This window comes from Anguilla rostrata, chromosome 3 (assembly GCF_018555375.3).
Source record: "Anguilla rostrata isolate EN2019 chromosome 3, ASM1855537v3, whole genome shotgun sequence".
NCBI classification, from domain to species: domain Eukaryota; kingdom Metazoa; phylum Chordata; class Actinopteri; order Anguilliformes; family Anguillidae; genus Anguilla; species Anguilla rostrata.
Window position 1 is genome coordinate 39233431 of NC_057935.1, and position 19469 is coordinate 39252899.

The 19469-nt window shown below is 45.1% G+C and overlaps 2 protein-coding genes across 13 annotated transcripts in view; one reads left to right on the plus strand and one right to left on the minus strand.

Moving 5' to 3' along the window:
* Nucleotides 1-12408, minus strand: part of pcnt (pericentrin) — a 53712-nt gene extending 41304 nt beyond the window's left edge. For 8 of the 9 annotated variants that reach the window (XM_064327524.1, XM_064327517.1, XM_064327521.1 and 5 more), the window contains exons 1-7: nucleotides 12236-12407; nucleotides 6973-7149; nucleotides 6142-6288; nucleotides 5182-5328; nucleotides 4630-4773; nucleotides 2097-4238; nucleotides 514-609 (exon numbers count right to left, since the gene is read on the minus strand). In XM_064327524.1, coding sequence (XP_064183594.1) covers nucleotides 514-609; nucleotides 2097-4238; nucleotides 4630-4773; nucleotides 5182-5328; nucleotides 6142-6288; nucleotides 6973-7149; nucleotides 12236-12283 — 2901 coding nt within the window. In that variant the 5' untranslated portion in view covers nucleotides 12284-12407. Of the gene's footprint in view, nucleotides 1-513; nucleotides 610-2096; nucleotides 4239-4629; nucleotides 4774-5181; nucleotides 5329-6141; nucleotides 6289-6972; nucleotides 7150-12235 lie in introns of all 9 variants that reach the window. The other variant, XM_064327518.1, reaches the window with a different exon arrangement.
* Nucleotides 12409-13530: 1122 nt separating this feature from the next.
* Nucleotides 13531-19195, plus strand: zgc:112416 (uncharacterized protein LOC550509 homolog). 4 transcript variants are annotated; one of them, XM_064327527.1, is made up of 8 exons: nucleotides 13531-13964; nucleotides 14748-14805; nucleotides 15736-15809; nucleotides 16732-16932; nucleotides 17143-17254; nucleotides 17473-17627; nucleotides 17780-18000; nucleotides 18364-19195. In XM_064327527.1, exons 1-8 carry the CDS (start codon nucleotides 13908-13910, stop codon nucleotides 18377-18379), a joined length of 894 nt encoding a protein of 297 aa, XP_064183597.1. In that variant the 5' UTR covers nucleotides 13531-13907; the 3' UTR covers nucleotides 18380-19195. The 4 variants fall into 4 exon arrangements, with proteins under 4 accessions (XP_064183597.1, XP_064183598.1, XP_064183599.1 ...); XM_064327528.1 differs by having other exon boundaries at nucleotides 13532-13964; nucleotides 17780-18016; nucleotides 18359-19195; XM_064327529.1 differs by having other exon boundaries at nucleotides 13532-13964; nucleotides 17780-18016.
* The last annotated feature ends 274 nt before the right edge of the window (nucleotides 19196-19469 follow it).

Consider the following 19469-nt stretch of genomic DNA (forward strand, 5'->3'; position numbering starts at 1 on the left):
TTGAGCAAGGTATTTAACCTGCATTGCTCCAGTATATATCCAGCTGTATAAATGGATACAATAAGTCGCTCCCAATAAGAGCGTCTGCTAAATGCCTGTAAAACTAAAAAAACCTTTCCATATTGTCCTCTCAACAGCAATGTTACTCAGATGACAAGCAGTGCATGTGTTTGGAGGGCGGGGCTTTGGAGGGAAAGCTAAGGTGAGGGGGTGGAACATTTTTTTCCAAAATCTAGCTCTCGCTTGTTTCTCCAAACTTACAATACGCACATTTAAAGTAGTTCAAATCAATATCACATTTCACATTAATTTATTATTATGTTAACATAACACTTGTTCTAAATAGAAACATTGATGCCTTGAACGCGAGTTTGATGTTAAGATTTTGATGTTACCAAAAGACGCATTTCATAAAAGAAAAAACTAATGCTGAAATATTTGTTGAAACGTTCATAAGCACATTACCGATCAAGTGTGATCGTACGCATGTTTCGTAAATGAGGCCCAATGTACCTGCTTGATCAGTGCAATCTGCTTCTTCTGCTCTTCCTCCAGCCTGGCCTTCTGGTCTGCCAGAGCCCTCTCCATCTCCAAATTAAGAGCGCGCACCTGGGGACACATGCAAAACACTCAGCACTAGAGTCTGGTTCAAATATATATATTTGGGTTGGATATTGTCAGGTGCCTTGCAATACAAAACACATACAGGTGTCATGATACAATACGTATCCCGACACGGGTCACAATATGCATTCCGATACACGGGGACGTGAATTTTTAAAAGCAAAGTTTTTAAAACCAAATCTAAAGAAACATGAGTACCACAGCTGTTTATTGTGGACACTAAAAGCACCGATTCACATGTACTCCAAAAACACCGTGCCAAGAAAAGCAATCAAAATATCAACTAACTTGTGTAAACAATTCAGAAACATGAATGTTAGGACCTATCCAAAGATGGACAGCTGCTTTTTATAAAGTCTACACATCACAATCTTTCTGTGAAAAAAAGTCATGTCTTTAGACACTTCTTTGTTTTTTTGGAATGGTCAGTGAATGTTTCTGTGAGGATGCAGCATATGGAACCAGAACACTAAGAAGGTATAAATAAGCAAGCATGGCCAGTTAATAACTATGACACTTACAGCTAGCCCCAAACAGGGAAGGCATGCAAGACAATCATGGCATCTGCAGTTCCTTATTTCATACACCATCAGTAAATTCGTAACTTAACGTTGAATAGTTTTTGCCAAATGCTTCTATGTGTTTAAATGTAGACAATGCTGACGGCTAAGAACAATATTAACATAATAGGATTAAGTCATAAGAGGTTCAAAGCTTAGCTGAGAATAAGTAACAAATCTCTGAAGGACAAAAATGTACTTAAGACAGTCGTGGTGTATTAAACCGTAACCCACTTGAATATTCCAGAAAAGGAGAAGGGGGAGAACACAGAACCAGGGGAAAGGGAGGAGAGAACACAGAACCAGGGGAAAGGGGGGAGAGAACACAGAACCAGGGGAAAGAGAGAGAACACAGAACCAGGGGAAAAGGAGGAGAGAACACAGACCCAGGGGAAAGGGAGGAGAGAACACAGACCCAGGGGAAAGGGAGGAGAGAACACAGAACCAGGGGAAAGGGAGGAGAGAACACAGAACCAGGGGAAAGGGGGGAGAGAACACAGAACCAGGGAAAGGAGAGAACACAGAACCAGAGGGAGAGAACCAGACGGAAGGGAGGAGAACACAGAACCAGGGGAAAGAGAGGAGAGAACACAGAACCAGGGGAAAGAGAGGAGAGAACACAGAACCAGGGGAAAGGGAGGAGAGAACACAGAACCAGGGGAAAGAGAGGAGAGAACACAGAACCAGGGGAAAGAGAGGAGAGAACACAGAACCAGGGGAAAGCAGGAGAACACAGAACCAGGGGAAAGAGGAGAGAACAAGAACAGGGAAAGGAGAGAACACAGAACCAGGGAAAGGGAGAGAGAAACAGAACAGGAAAGGGAGAGAACACAGAACCAGGGGAAAGCAGGAGAACACAGAACCAGGAAAAACAGAGCAATAGGAGAGTGGTTTGAAGACCAAAGCACTGACCTCCTCTTGGTGTTGTCCCTGCAGTCTGCACAGCTCTTCTTGGTGAGCCAGTCTCAGCTGGGCCATGGCAGCCTCCACGGCCTCGTCCTGCTCCCGGCCCTGTTCTCCGAGGGTTTTCCTGGCGCTCTCCAGCTCCGCCTCCAGGGCGCTCTCCTTCTCCTTCAGGGTCCGCAGCTGGCTGAGGAACTCCTCCCTCTGCGTCTGCAGCGTGTTCTCCACGTTCCTCGCTCGGGTCTCCGCCTCTCCCAGACGCTCCCTCAGCGCGGCCTGCTCCTCCGCTCCCTGGCTCAGGGCCTCCTCCGCGTCGGCCAGGCCCTGCTCCAGGCGGCTCAGCCCGGACCGCAGGTCCGCCTCCTCCTCGCCGGCCTCCCGCAGGCGCCCCTCCCTCTCCTCCAGCTCCTCCCCGAGCCTCCGGAGCTCCCCGAGGGCCGACTCCAGCTCCAGGGCCTTCCGCCCCAGCTGCTCGGACGCGGCCTGGCCCCTGGCCTTCTGGGAGTCCAGCTGGGCCTGCAGGCCGTCCCGGTGCGCCTGGAGGGCGGAGAGCTGGCGGCCGAAGAGGGCCTGGACCTCGCTGGTGACCGAGTCCCCGGCCAGCTTGCGCTCCTGGACGTCGCGCACCAGCCGCTCCTGCTCCCTCAGCTGGGCCAGGAGCAGCTCCTTCTCCTCCCTCAGGTCGCCGATCAGGTCGCCGGTGGCCAGGAGCAGAGGGTCGGCGGTCCGGGCGCCCGGGGGCTGGCCGGTCTGGTCCGGACGCTCCGGCCGGCTCCGGAGGAGGCTGAGCTGGTTCCTCAGGTCGTCCGCTTCGGAGGCCTTGAGGCCGACGGCCTCCTCCCAGCGCTGCCTCTGCTCGCGCTCCGCCTCCAGCTCCCAGCGCGCGGACTCCAGCTCCTTCGCCGCCTTGCTCCACCTCTCCGACGCTCCCTGCGCCTCGCCCCGGAGCCGGCCCTCGAGCGCCTCCACCTGCCGGTCTCTCTCCTCCAGCTGGGCGCTCAGATCCCTGCACTGCTCCACCAGCAGAGCCTTGCCCAAGTCCACGACCTCAGAGTCCCCGTCCATGCCGGGCGAGGCAGAGGAGCGGGTCGGCCCCTGACCCGAGATCAGCGAGTCGCCACCTTCGTCTGGGCCCAGAGAGGCAGAGAAGTGGGTCTGCCACTGATCTGAGATCTGTGACTCTTCATTAGGCTCAGCCGCTTCGTAGCCTTGGCCGCAAGGCAATGGCATATCCGTGAACTGACCGGCTGCCTCGTTGTCATCCTGGACTAGGCACGCAGACTTTGGTCTTTCGAGTTCTACCTGACCGTCCACCTCGAACCTGTAATTCCCGGAATTCTCCAGAAGGCTGTGTTCCAGGCTGTCCTCGCCCCAGGTGCTGTCCCTGGGGGCGACGGAGGCCAGGTATTTCTCCATCAGGTGGTCGGGGTCGCTGGGGAAGGGGAGGTCCAGGCCGGGCTCCTCCCTGCTCTCGCCGGCGGTCTCCTGGTTCACGTGCTCCTTCTGAGCCTTGGCTCCTCCGGGGCTCTCCCCCGGGTCCTCCGAGCCGCTCTGGTAGCTGCGGTCTCCGTGGTGCTCCCGGAGCCACCGGACCTCGTCCCTCAGGCTCTGCAGCTCGGCCTCGCGGTCGCCGCCCTTCTCCTCGGCCAGGGACCGCAGGCGCAGCTCGTAGTTGGAGATGTCCGCCTCGTGCTTGGCCCTCAGGCGGCGGCCGGCCGCCTCCTCCTCCTGCAGCCGCTCCTGGGCCCCGCGGACCAGGTCGTTCAGCCGGGCCAGCTCCCGCCTCAGCTCCTCCTCCTCCTCGCCCACCTGCCGGGCCTCCATGCTCAGCTCCTCTCGGACTTCGGCCAGCTGCTCCTCGAGCGCCCGCCGCTCCTCCTCGAAGTCGCGGACGAGCCGCTCCAGGCCGCGGCTGCGCCCCCTCTCCGCCTGCAGCTCCGCCCGGAGCCGCTCCGTCAGGGCGTCGGCGCCGTCCCCGGCGTCCTGCGCGTGCGTCTCTGCGGCGCGGCCGCCGTTTCGCGGAGCCGCTGGCTCCTGGTCCCGAAGCGACAGCGCCTCTTGCAGCCGTGACTCTGTGGTGCTCAGCTTCTCCAGCAGGCCCGTCGTCTCCGTTTCCTTCAGTGTGAGGAGGCACTGCTGCTCTCGAGTGAGCTACAGCAGGCCGAACGACAAGCTTACAAAGTGAGCTAAAAGCTAAAGCTTTAAGCTAAACAAAACGGTTTATCCATTGCAGCAAGGACTTCACCCTCAAATCCTGGAGGGCTGCTGAATCTGCTGGCTTCTGATGTGTTCCTGCAGTTAAGTGCTAAACTTAAGTCATCGGTTGGCTAAAGAGACTGCGCACCTTGCTTCCAAGGCCTATACTGGCTTCTGAGTGAAAGGAAAAAACAAAAACCAGCAGAGACTGCAGCCGTCCAGGACCGGAGGTTGAGACCCCTGCATTACAGCTTTAGGGAAATTCAGGCCTGCACACATTTTTAATGGAAGCTCGAACTGAATCTTTGTGTGGTCTGCGGTTGTGTGGGGAGCGCGCGACTCCTACCTGCTGGCTCTCCTGCAGCTCCTCCTGCAGTCGGCCCAGCTGGGCGCTCTGGTCCTGGAGGCTGCGCTGGAACAGGGAGATCTGCTGCTGGGCCTGGGACAGCTCCGCGCTGCTCTGGCTGCGCGCCCGCAGGAATTCGCTCGCCTGAAAAGAGCCACCTTCGTTTGCCAATTTCCCTGACATTCGCCAGACTCTGGCTGCTTATTTGATGTTCCGCACCACCCGTCTTTCAGCTGTATGAATTCACGTGTAATGGCAGTGGGTGTGTGGCATCCTGACAGGTGTGTGGCATAAAGGCTGTATGATAAAGACCAGGTCACGTAGTACAGGCAGAAACTCAGGGGGTTTTCAAGACCAGGCTTGATACAGAGCCAGTGGGTAATCTGAGAACTAGGCACAATTTAGTTAGGAAAATGGCAAGCACTGTTGGGCTGAATGGCCTGTTCTCCTCATTATGTTATGTTATGTTACAATAGCGGTTGTGCAGGGGAAAAATGTGCTGTACAGTGAAATTCAGTGTGCTGTATAATTACAGTATGAATACAGGTGTACCTGCTGGAGCTGCTGCTGCAGGGCCTGGATTTGGTTGGTGAGTTCCATAACCTCCACCTGAACCTGGTCCCGGCTCCCTAGCGCCACCTGGAGGTTGGCGGTGAGCTGAGATATTATCTCGTTGCGCTCCTCAAGTGCTATTTGCAGCTGCAGAGGAAACAGTCCCGTTGGGTTCATTTACAACTGTGTAACAAAACAAACATTTAGAAGCCTGCCAGACTGACAAAACTCCATATGGGTTGTAGCAGGATTTTAAAACTCTCTGCACTATACATCAGACTCCACGAATAAAATATTACTCTTGTCATTTGATACCAATTGTAAGGGACAGGAGGATTTCAGTTCACTGCAGACACTTTCCTCAAAGATACAGCACATGTGCATAGCCTAAAAACCACTGAATGCAAGTTTGTGCCAATTTCTTTAATTCCACTGGAAATTACCCAATTAAAACACACATTTTCCACTTTATATACTATGCCGAAGAGCTAATGATCAGTAGAGTAAGTTCTTCCAGCCCAGAAGGTCAATTTATTATGTTATGTCTTTAAACAGTTTTGCCCCTTTTACCTTATCTTGGAAATTTAAATTTGTCAATTTTTCTGAAATAAGGATGCTACGGACGGATAATGGCTGCAGATCAACAACCAACTACCTGAATCCCCCAAATTACACGTTTCCTAATATTACTGGCCTATGAATGTCCCCTGAAAGCAAGCGATTTGCCATTGGTTAACCGAATTTGACCGTGGGGCTCCTGGGGCACAGCTGTACCAGACTTGTCTGAATGCACCAGCTACTACGGAAAGCATTTACCCAATGCAACCGGGGTGGCGAAACACTGAGGGTACGTTCACGGCCCTCACTGATAGCCACTGCAAGTGATTTGGCTGGGAGTCCAGGTCCCTGTCAAACTCACTGACTGAGTGGGTGGGTGGTCGTGGCTGAGTGGGGACCTACCTGCCGCTGATCTTTCTCACTGCTCCTGACGAGCGCACCCCTCGGCTCCTCCTCTTCCTCACAGACGCCCACGGCCGCCTCGTCTCCCGGAGCGGCCTCGTGCTCGGGCTCCGTCTGCGCGGAGTCCACAGCAGGCCTCGGCGCCTCCTAAAGGACACGCGCGCTCACGCGATTACCAAGGGCTCGCGTGTAACCGCCGCTCGCTTTTCCAAGCACAGCCGAAATGAGTTATTTTCATTTTAAAATAAAAAATGAATGCTACAATATCGAGCCAGGACTGCCCGCAGAACTATTTAGCCTCTGCAGAACACCAGGACTGAATTCTCGTTCCGCCGAGACAAATCTGATTTAACGCTCAAAAAATGAAGCCGCATCTGGTGGCTAAGAAACAACACAAAATTCATTTTTCGCTTTTATCAGATTCAGGTTAATCCAGCAGCATTGCACAATCTAAATAAGCATTATGATAAACCAATTCATTACATTGTTGCAAGCATATTATTATGCTTGCACGGCACACAAGTACATCACAGAGACAAAACATCTACAGCCTCGAATCTATTCTCCACAAACTGCACTAAAATTTGAAATACAGTATATAAAAGACATTCAGCTTTTGCCTCAGGTGGAATAACACAAAAACAACGCATACATGTGCAGGTGACTTTGGACTTCCCATAAATGCGCATTTGCTGTTAACCAATTGATAAAAATGCATTATGCCCGCCTCTTAATTGTTCTGTCAATCTAGAGTCTTCATCTCTCTTATACAGGCCAGCCTCACATATTTTAAATTCTTTATTTAAAAAAAAGGCAAAAAACGTGACAGACCTCTGCAAGCGTTCCATTGCTTCTTTTTGGCGCACTGTCCAGCGGGCACGCCTTGGCCGCTAGTGGGCGCTCTTGCGTCGGAAGGTCATTCGCGTGGACAGCGCTCTTCCTCTTCGGCGTCTTTTTCTGCGGATTCGCGCCGTCGCCTTTTGCCTTTCGCTGCCTAAAGTGAGCGAGCTGCGGAGGAGGTGGAAGGAGAGGTAGAGGGAGAGGTACGTGAGAAAGAGGTAGCAGGACCAAAGCAGGAGCATGCTGCCAAGGGGGGTCAAGGGTCAGGGGTCAAGGGTCAGGGGTCGACTGCGTCCCGTGCGGAGGAAACGCCTCCGCGTTCTCGCTCCATTTCTCCCGATGTAAGCACGACCGGCTGAAGAAGCACCGCCGCACCAAAGGAAAGAGGAACCAGGAACACAACCGGCCCTAATACAAGCCGTCAGATGGAATAATCACAGGAAGGCACGCTTGTACTAATGCCATCTCAAAGTTCACCGCACTCAACATTTGAATATCAAGGGTTGAAAAACATCTCTTCTAAAGGCCATTCTTTTTCATCCACGAAAAAAAAAACAGAACGCTTCGGTTTCCTGAGCTTCAAAAACCCATTCCAGCTGGTATCGCTCCAGATCCACGACCCTTCGGTCGCTTTTGCGGTTCGGACCCAGAATTTCCCATCACCCCCGGCGGAAGCGAAGTCCACATGGCAGGAGAACCTGCCCGGAGAGAGAGGTACGGGTCCAGAGACACACTGCCAGAGCTCCGCAGCAGTACCAGAGCGCAGAATATTGATTTCATTCCACAGCCCATCCCTCTCGATGGATTCTTAAGCTGCTTACGCGGGATTAGTGTTCAAACAGAGGCCCGCGCGCGCACACCGCACACCGCTAAACGGTCTCTGACGGGGACAGGACAATGCGACGCCTCCCGACGGCCAACATCTGCGCCCGGGGACGACGCGCGCCCGGTAAAGCTCCCCCCCCCCCCAGACTAACAGCGGGAAAAGTGGCGGTAAAGTAGCGCAAAACGAGCGTGGCTATCTCACGGCAAGCAGACTCTCAAAGGGAGTACTCGCGTATCCCAAGGAAAGAGAGGTGGGGAAAAAGCCCGAACCGTCGCTGCCGCTGCCCCAGTTCTGCACCCGCGTGTGAACAGCGGGCATCGAGCGCGTAGGTGGGTGGGCGGGTTCCGCATCGTTAGGCGGAGATCCTCCTCTTCGGCAATATTCATCAAGCCAGTTGTTTTCCCCCCACTGTCGCATCAGATGAAGTGGAAATAAATAAAAGTAAGCCCCTGGCATTAGAGCAGAAATAAGCAATGTGAGCGCGCTCAGTGCGGCGGAACGTCCGAAGCAGTCACCGGCAATGAGCCGGAATGCAACGGCGTGCAGCTGTGCACTCTGCGGCCTCCGTGGAGACGGTGAGGTCAAACCAGACTTATATGCAGCTGTGCACTCTGCGGCCACCGTGGAGACGGTGAGGTCAAACCAGACTTTATGCAGCTGTGCACTCTGTGGGCGTGAGGTCAAACCAGACTTATATGCAGCTGTGCACTCTGCGGCCTCCGTGGAGACGGTGAGGTCAAACCAGACTTATATGCAGCTGTGCACTCTGCGGCCTCCGTGGAGACGGTGAGGTCAAACCAGACTTATATGCAGCTGTGCACTCTGCGGCCATCGTGGAGACGGTGAGGTCAAACCAGACTTATATGCAGCTGTGTGATTAAAGAGCCCAGCCAATCAAAATAATGCAATTCATTATAGTTATTAGTTAAATTACACATAATAAAGCAACTCTAATACCATTCCGTTGAGATTGTAAAGGGTTTTTTTTTTTTTTAAAATATAACCTGAAAGAAGTCTGCCCCTTATACTGCCCACGACGGGACTACCGCATACTGGCCATTCAAAGACCATGGTCCTGGAAGAAGTAAAACAGCAGAAGATATCCGTACATAACAGATATGCTATGTTAGCCTTACAGCTCCAGTCTTGACATACTTCATATCAAAGGAAATGTATTATTTTTCTGTTTATAAATGTGAAAAAGTACGTATTCCTTGATCTTCTGGTTTGATGAGAAAAAAATTGAATTCAAGGAAAAAACCTTGCATACAGGTTTAAGTCAAACCTGAACAGGAATGATAAAAATGTAACACAAAGCAGTACGAAATAATTAGGTAGTTATTTCCAGAACAGATTAAAGATTTAATAAAGGCTCATGTTGTGACAACTGATAGTTCAGCCAAACTCTACGGAAATATTTTAGGCTTTCAATATGAAGTAGGTACATATACAAAGCATTTTTGTGAATTTGCTGTCCACGTGAACTTACGTCCGTAAGATAAGATATACTTTTATTGAACCCCGTGGGGTAATTTATCCTCTGCATTTGACCCATCCTAGTTACTTAGGAGCAGTGGGCAGCCACAGTGCAGCGCCCAGAGACCAACTCCAGTTCTGAGGCCAAGGGCAACTGCAGGAGCGCACCTACCATGCATCAGTGGCTAACATGAGTAGCATCAATGTCTGAAAACAGTTAGACACGACATGTAGTAGTGTCAGTTATCATGCTCAGTCAGGACTGCATTCCAAAATTTTTTCCAAAAATATGCACCCTGCTTTCCTAAGCTACTTTTAGTATTACTAGCTATTTTGAACAATAAGTGACAGATATCCCCAAAAGTAAAAATCGTAGTCAGCATTTGGTTATGCTATCATTGAAATGAATTTAACTTTCCTCAAAAACTAGCAAAATGCCTTGTAGGCTCAATGTTTGCATGGTATGATTTATTATGAGCTATTATGAATCAGCTTTAAAAAGCAATTTCAAACACTTAAAAAAATCAAACTGAACTGGGAACGTTGTAATTTTAATCACACTAACATTTTTCACATGCAAATCTTTGTACATAGATGTATGTATGTGCCCTTTCTTTCTGGCTAGTGTGACCCAATGGCTCCAACAAGAACAAAAATGACCCCATTTACCCTCAAGAATTCAGGTCCTTGACCTCCTGAATGATCAAGAACTTTAACTTTAAAAAAGAAAAAATACTTATTTTAACTTTTTGCACTTAGTGTTTTCATGCTACTGTCTTACTGCCACTTGAATGTGCAAAGCAAAGTCCTTTCAAGGGCCAGATACATCTCATTTATGCAAAAGTTTAACGACAAACATGACAGATGGAGAAGTTGTTCGAAGCACAATGAAATTGATTTTGGTGAATTAGCATCCAAGTTTCCCAGTCAAGTTCTCGGAAGAACTGAAGTGCCACCTACGGGCCGTGATCGTAGTCTGCAAGAGCAATTAACTACAAGAGGAAGCGATGTAAAGGGGGCAAATGTCTTTTCCCAGTACAGACTGTACATCGCTCTGACTTTAGCAGTGCGTTAAACACTACGCTTAATTATTAAACTAACTTCTGCTAAGTTTCTGTAGAACAGAATCTGTATTTCGAAATAGCTCATCGTTTGGTATTATTTTGATATTTCATAAATCTGCAAAAATTGCTTTTGCAATAAGTCTTAATTTAAAAGGCATAGCCTTCTTATACACACGCTATACTATTTTAAAAAGAAAAGCTTTCATTTTGTACTTCAGATTTTCTTTACTGTAACTAGAGGAATATTGTCAAGAAGAAGCTTTGAAAACAATAATCTGTATAAAGCGGAATTAAACGTTGCGCTCTCCGAGATATTTCCCCAGAAGATCTCAAAAGTTGTCAGCACTTCAAGCGAGCTATATTTAACCCGCCAGCTGTGAGGAGGACCGGTCCCTCCCGGAGACAGGCTTGTATCAAATTCCAACAGCCTCACCAGCTGCCTAGAAAATGACCTGCACCTATGCACAGGCAGGTCATTCTCAGAAACAGTTAAATACTACCTAATGTTAACCCACTGTGCTGAGATCAGACGTGTAGACACCGACACGCTTCGTATCACTCACCGTTGATATAACAGCACGATCTCTTAAAGATAACGTAATCTAACAAGTAACTTGGCCAAGTATGCGTCGCACTTTGTGTTTAGGAACGGTTCGATCCAGGTCATCACACTGGTAGTTTATTCAACCTAATCTCAATCATATTCACAACATTTTAATTGTCGGCATTTGCAGGGTACTTTTTAATGTTACTTTTTCTGCTAAACTGCTTGCACGCGCTTATGCGCAGGTGGATCACGTTCCGGGTATATCGCTAGACTAACGGTTTTAATAAATTCATTTTGCTACCGATTGCTAGCTAGCTAGTCTAAATAACTTCGAGATATGCCCAAGATAGCGCCGAAGTTGCATTTGTGGAACTAGCTACCTAATATAGCTAAGCTTTTTGTTTTTCAAAATAAGCATTATAAATGTGACACAGGCATTTCACAGTTGTACATTATTATGAACATTTTACGGTTAAATTAAGACAGTTTAAGCAGCTACCAACCGCTAGCTGTGCAGTTAGCGAGCCAGCAACTTAGCTAACGCTAGTTTTCATAAGGTTTCGGTTTCATTTATTGATGAAACCGGAGCGTTCCTTAACTAGAGCAACAGGGTTTCAAATTGATTAGACTAGCTGGTCTACATTATTATAACGGTCAGTTAGCCAATTGCTACACACGCGAAAAAAACAGATCGCTTTTCCTTTCCTTATTATCACCATACCGGTTATCTATCCAGTTACAACGTCGCCTAGTCTACCTAAAAGTCACCTGTAAAAAAGGTGGACGTTTAGCTAGTCTAGCAAGTTAACCTATGATGATTAAGTTTGCTGATTAACGTTAGCCACGATTGCTTTAAGTTTAACACGCAGGTTCGCTCATGGGGAACTGCCACCGAATGCATTAGACTAGTTAGCTGTCCAGGATGCAAACCGCCAGGGCAGTTGCATAGTTAGCTAGATAGCTATACATAAAAGTAGAGTGTATTAATCCAGTATTGCAAGCTTTCTTTAGTTAGCTAGCTGAAACACCAACGTTTATTTAGCTAGCAATTACGTTAGCCAGCCATTTTAAACAGTAACGTTACACTTTTATCATGTCGCATAGTTAACTATGTTAGCCAGATTATCGGTAGCCAACATTAAACTTTATTAATGTCATTAAACTTTTCTGACATTCGAAAACCGGACAATGAAATAAGCTTAAGGTCATCTTTGTTTTTGTTAAAGAGAATTAATTAAACTAACATTAGTCTAGGCAACTTAGCTAGCAAGCTAACATGAATAGCATTGTCTAGTTTGCCATAAAGATTGCTAGCTAGCTACTTAATGCACGGGTACAGACCTTGGCTCTTCCGGCCTCCAGTTTCTTTTGCCTTTCTTCTTGGTCCATGTGTTAAATAAAATAAAACAATAAATATTCAACTATATTTGCGTGAACAAAATATATCCGTGAATGCTTATCTCACTGTTCACAACAAAGTCCTCCGAATAACTGTCAGTAACAATTTCAACATGGCCGCCAAGCACCGTCAACTCCGCCCTTATCGAATACCCCTATTCGACAAAGCCAATCAAAGCGCTCAAAGAAGATTTCCTGACCAATGAAATAAACCGCTCCAGACTGTTTTCCCGATACCTTCGAAAACTCTTTACACTACACACTTGAATCTGTGATGGACAGTCAACAACCAATAGTTGCAAGTGACCTCTCATTTGGCATGTGTAATGGCCTATCGGTAGTGAATGAGAAAATAAACGCGTTGACCTCTTGTTTAAGTACGAAGAGCTTTTACACAACTGTTTGGTTTTCATAATTTTTTTCGTTCATTTGTAGTCCATAAGACCTCCCCACCACAAAACAGCCAATAGTAATGCGCAAACTTTATGCCCGGGTAACTTAAGCGGGCCATTTGAAAACCTGTTACTTACTTACACCGCCTCTTAACAACGGCGATACTAAAAGTAAACGTTTGTGGGACTGATATCATTGAACGATGCTATTTTATTTTACCAACATTTTACCGTAAAAATATTTCTGAAGTGTAACCAACCACTAGATTTTAATTATTAAAAGCATCATAGTCCCCTTTCTTATCTTATTTTATGTTCACTGTTACGCACCACCTGACCAAAACAAATTCCTTGTATGTGTAAACCTACTTGGCAATAAACCCGATTCTGATTCTGATTCTGATTCTGATTCTTATATATTCACATGAGCTTTCTTGGTTTTATATATTGCAGTTATATACTGTTAATCATTGTAATAATGTATTACATTTGCCTTTAATGGCCTCAAAGTGCTTTACAGGGAAGCTCAACTGAGCCACTGTTGCATGTGACATGGTGTCATCCTGTACCAGGACGATAGCTAAATCACTTACATTACATTTATTTGGTAGACAATTTTATCCAAAGCGACGTACAATAACTTAAATATGGAATATGAAAGCTAAATGAATACAGTTTTTTTAAATTAAGTATTTTGTTTTGATTAACATTACTTTTATTAATAAATGTTAATATGTGTGGGTGGGAGGGGGGCAGGGGGCTGAAACTATATAAAAATGATCATGTAGAATGAATTGAAATGTGGTATTTAATCATAAAGTCAGTCTGACATGCTTCCGCTTGCCTGGAGATGGGTTGTTTTGGCAGCCTGGACTGGAGTGGCAGGTTGCTACCCTGGTTACTAGCAACCAGTTTGTAGAGTAGGGCTGGGCTGAAGGAAACAGGCTTGCATAGCAACAGGGCAGGTGACCATTGTTTGACATGGAGACGAAAAGGGAAACACAAAAAACCTGACTCAGAAGGCCAGAGATTCAGGGCCAAGGTTGAGCGCATTTTTGGCTGTTGAGACAATGACTCCCCATGCTCTTGCTAGCAGCTTTCATAATTCTGAGATGACTTTGTGGATGCATGTTTTCACTCTATCACACTAAGATAAATCCAGCCACACTGCTGCTTGGCCTCAGGGCTCAGGTGAAAAAGATTCCTTGTTTCGGACACTTCCCATGGCAGACCCTGTGCTGGATCAGATGACCAGGCTGAAGCTGAGGCTACTGGAAAAGGTGAGTGTTCGATGTTATCTTTGATGTGCTACATGCAGTTTATTATCTCAGCTGAGCCAGAGTTCTGTCATAAACAATTTAATGGAATAGTTCTGATCCATTATTCAAACCATTGTGAACCGGTGTGAGAATGGTGCTTCTCTTCTCACCAAAGAAAAAAATAGGCTACCAAAGGCTTTCCAGCGCAAATTTTGATCTGTACTTAATTTTCTTTGGTTAGTTCGTTGACTGTTGGCTGGTGTCAGTAATTAATATGTTATTTTTGACAAATTTCCCCCCAATTATTGTATCATCTAAAGCACTATAATAGAGCGTTAAAGTCCCACCTACTACATAGAAGTGACTGGGCCTCAGAATGTTATCCCCAGATTTACAATAATATCAAAAACTATACATCAGACTATTGTGCCATCAAGCTCTTGCTGGTCAACAACATAGAATGTCGTGGAGTGTTCTATGACATAAACGCCTGTTGTGTAGTTTTTTATTTTATTAATATTTTTAAAATATTGTTTTTTGCAATCAACTGATAATGGAAACACGTCGTTTGGAGAGAGAGGTTGTGTTATTAAAGTTTCCCCTATGGGAAATCCCGTTGTTTCAACCACTTCCTAGGTCACCCTTTCAGTTAAGCATCAGTCCCCCGTTTCCTCTTCTAAATTGAGGCATTGCTATGGTTGGGAGGGGACATAAACACTCCCTGTTTTGCTTGTTCTCTCAGAGCAACAATACGCTGGATTGTGTGCTGTGACATGTTCAATTGTAAATGTGTGTCCTCTACAGAGACTGGAGAATGAGAGGGAGAATCTTGATGAAAGAGCAGGAACAGCACTCTCCATGAGTAAGAGTCTGTTAGAGCCTTGGACTTTATGTGTTAGCCTGTAATCTGATATGCATAACCAGATTGAATTTCAGCATTGCTGTACATTAATGTACAGGCTAAGCGTGAAAGAAAGTCACTTTCATTTAATCACTTCCATATAGAGGGCCCACATTAGTAATTATTGCAGTGCCTTAACAAGAAATGAGAATATTATCATAAAATGTCTGTGTGCTTCAAAATGAGTTAAAATCAAAGCACACAGTACAGGCATGCAAATTTGCTCATTTCTGGTTGTCCATGGAATCTTTCAGCCGTACTGGACATTTATAACTGCCAATAGCATTGCCCACTGAGGAAGGGTTTCAGTTGCTGTGATACTTTTCGTTTCCTCTGAAGCAATGGCTGCAAATGTCAGTTGGTGGGCTGTAGAGTAAAAAGATGTAGCAGTTCACTGTGTGCATTTTAGAAGATGGGCACGCTATATTTTGGTCTCTCAAATAGACAGAGATGGTGATGTAGGGGTACAGGCATGCAAATTCAATTGGGAATTATAAACTGGGAGAAAACAAATACATGGAGAACAAACAAATGGTTTAAAAAATCAAGAGTGTGATGAAGGTCTGAATGAGCAAATGAAATATCTGCACATCTTGTTTTTTGTTTTTATTTTATTTTTGTGCACCTGGACACTTTTGTTTTTGCAATTGTTTTGTCAGCATGTGAGCTCAAATAAAATGATGTTGATTCAGTGAAAAAAAAATTGTAGTGTAAGATTAGCATTCCTATTATTTTTTATTCATTTATGACTGTATGCACAGTATGCTTTGTGTTTTAACTTAGTGCAACAGCACTAAAGTTAATTAAAAGTATTGAATTTAAAGCAAAACCAGAGAATTTAAACAACATATAGAGTATTTCATAATATTTGTCCTTACTTTATGGGTGCAGGGAGTGCTGATGGTCTTGAAGATGCTTTGCACAATGCAATGAGAAGAAAGCGGGACCTGCTTCAGAAACTGAGGGTATCATTATAGACATCATATCCTAATGTTATGGTTTACATATATATATTATCGTTTATTAGATATTAACAGTTATGTTAGTTGATATTCAGCATGTACTGTGTGGCACACAAGCCGATGACAAGATTTTTTTCTACCACTTCACGCCTGTCAGTTCAGACAATTATCTGTTTACATACAACCTGCTTATCATGAGCTAGTCATACACTCAGCTCAGAAACATTAGTCACCTCTAAAGCACAATACTAATCTTCAGTTCTTGGTTGACCTTTGACCAAAAAAAGTGTCTGATTATTGATTCAAACTTCAACTTTGCAAAATGTAATTATTAACGGTTGTTATGACCCACCAGCAGCAACTTACAAATAAGTGCACTTTCATACCAAGCGTGCTTGAAGGGATTCACACCTTAGTGTGCATTAAAACAAACTTTTTTCTGTGTTTTGTCCATATTTTCAAACCAGGAAAATTCTGTCAAATTTAATTCAGTTTGAATTCATTTTTAAATGAATGTAATTTCATGTGTTCATCTAATTGTGTGCAGAATGTTTCATGTTGCAAGTTTTCACAGTCCTTTTGCTTGCCATTCATTCACTGTGGAAAATGTATGGGAAGTAGAAAGAGTAGGAAAAGGAGAGCACAGGCCCCCTATGTATTGTGCTGTTATGTTTCCTGTTTATTGCTCGTACTTTCACTGATTAACTGCATTAAAAACTGAATTTTCATCCGAAAAATCTCAAAGCAAATATTTTATTGCACTCATAGCTGTTTTATGATATCCAATCATAACTAGTTTTGCTACTGCTCAAGGTTATGTTCTTATTGCCTTTTTTAGGTAAAACCTTAGCACATGCTGTATACAGTACAGGTGCATGCATTGGTGTGTGAGTGTGTGCATACTGTATCTGTGCCCTTCTTTTAGGACCAGCAGTTACTGGATGATAACGGGCGGCCTCATACTTGGGGTGGGATGACGCACAGGCGATACCGACAGGACCCTCGCCTCGCACCTCAGCCCATCCACATCTACCAGTCACCGCCTCTGCCCGCAACACTACCTGCAGTGCTACCCCCACCGCCAGCACCACCACCGCCACCACCCCCACGCATCATTCAGCACATGGTGGGACCCACCTCTCGATGTAGACTTTGCTGGTAGAGGCCATCAGTGTATCTGTCTGTGATGTGTTGGGGTTTTTGAGATCAAAGCCTGCACACGCTTGCTCCTCCATAAAACAATCAATGTCCTCAGAATGTTTCATCAAAGAAAAAACAGTATTTTATTTTAAAGGTGCAACCAAGCACCTGATCCTCCTGTGTTCTGTCATTGTAGATGCCACAACAGCCAGCAACAATAATCCAACAGCTCCCACAGCAACCTCTCATTGCACAAATCCCGCCTCCACAGCCTTTTCAACCAGTCAAATCAGGGAGCATCAAAGAGGGTAACATAAGCTGCCCACATACATTTTTCAAGAACATTAGCATATGACATAAGCACATATGCAGCTGCTGGTATATTCAATATTGATAAGAACAGCACTGCTAAGGTGTCTGAGGACGAGTGTAGTGTAGCACTTGTAAACATGTTCGTCTGAGTGTTCCTTTCTTGACTCATGTATGGTGGAGCAGAATCAGTGAATGTGTTATGTTTCTGGCCTAGACATGGTTGAGCTGATGCTCATGCAGAATGCTCAAATGCACCAGATCATTATGCACAATATGATGCTGAAGGCCATTCCCCCCATGGCATTTTCGCCTCCAGGGGGCGCCAGCCACCCTAACTCTGCTCTCCATCCTGCTACTCCTCATTGCCAGGTCAGTGAAGTCCCTATTACTTAAAAAGATACTTCATACATTTAGACTTATAAATGTTACTAGTATTTTCTTAAGATAATTGTTATTATTAATATTTGGTCATGATAAATGTTATTATTAGTAATATTTTTATGATAAATGTCGTCAACTAGGGAAGTTACTTGGGAGCACCCATCACTCTGCATTCAAGCAAGCCCAAAGCAAGTTCTGTCCATCATCACCACCACTATGGCTCTCCTGGACCACAGCTCCCTCCCATTGGCTATCCAGTGTGGCCTCCCATGATGTCAACAATCTCTCCTGGGCCAGCAGGAGCCTATCATCCAACAGTACAGCATTCACCTGGACACATCACACTTCCACCACTAAATCTGTAAGCTGTTATTAAGGTGAAGCTACTTCACAATATATAGAACCAGTGGGGAATTTTGGTCCACTGCAGTTGCTACTGCCTGGTGCAACCAGACAGTTGTGTGTTAAGAAAGTTGGGCAGTATTTCTAATGTTGAATAAAGCAAATTAAGAGATAAAGAATTATAGAATATGATAACTATCAATATACCAACACAAACAATACAAAATTGAAAGTCACAGTGACTAAGTTCTTCAGAGAAAATGGATATGGCTGGCATGTTGTTCAAATGAATGGTTAAAATATTTAATATGCCCACACCCCATCATCCTGCATTATACTGCTTCACATTGGCTCTTTTTCTGTGTTCTCTTTTTAAGGGTAGCTATGGATGGGTATAACCAAAGGATCCCACAGGGTCTTTGAGACAAAAAGAGCACTGAAGATATCAGGAGAAGACAGATAAATAACTCGACCTACACAGTTATTTACTCATTTCTGTATCTGCCCTTACAGAATGTACTGCAATACATTGAAATAGGATATATTAATAAGACCATAAAATATTATAGCACTCTGTATATGTAAATGATTACATATTATCATTATATTTTCCTCCAAAAGAGCCACGTATTTACAATACACTATAATAGATTCCTTAAGTGTGAATATGACTGGTCATTGTTTACTGGTCTGTTGGGCCATGATCTGCTCTAGCTCCTGCTTGAAGGAACAGGTGATTTTAATTATATGAGGAGCACTGTCACTTTCAGCAGAAAAGCAAACAAACAAACATGGTAGATTTCTGACTTTTACTTGAATAGAAGCAGGCATGTCAAATGATTTCAAATCTACATTTGAATAATTTAATTTACAAGATGTTTTCTAATGTTGTAAATTAATACATGACAGAATCATTATTTTACAAGCTGACCATGTTTGAAATGCTAACGATTATACAAGTAATTGTGTTTTCTGTTCCCAAGTGCAGTGTGTAATTCATGGGAATTAATACACTTCTAGAATATATTTCTCAGCTAAGGTATAGGCTGATTTTTTAAAGACAAATAATGGCATCTGAAGTAAGAATGGCACTCATAAAATTAGATTCAGATTACCTGGCAGCAATCATTTGTTTGTTCATATCATTGCATTAGGTCTATCAGGGTGTTTCTGTATAGATATTATTATATTAAAATAATTATCTTTTCAATATATATTTTTGTTGTTGTCTTAATCTTTGGTAACATAGAATAAAACTCATGAAAAACAACTGAGAGTTAGTGATGTCTAGTATCACAGTATGAGATATCTTGGGATCCCAATGTTGACCAAAATTTGTGCATTCTCTTAATGGAATCTTGTTTACCTTAATATGATTCCAAATGTTTTGGCTGACAAGCAAAGGTGCGCTAGACTTGAAGGTAATTTCATTTTTTGGCTTGTGACTTTAAAAATAATTTCTCGCCGATTGACAGAATGCAATTACCA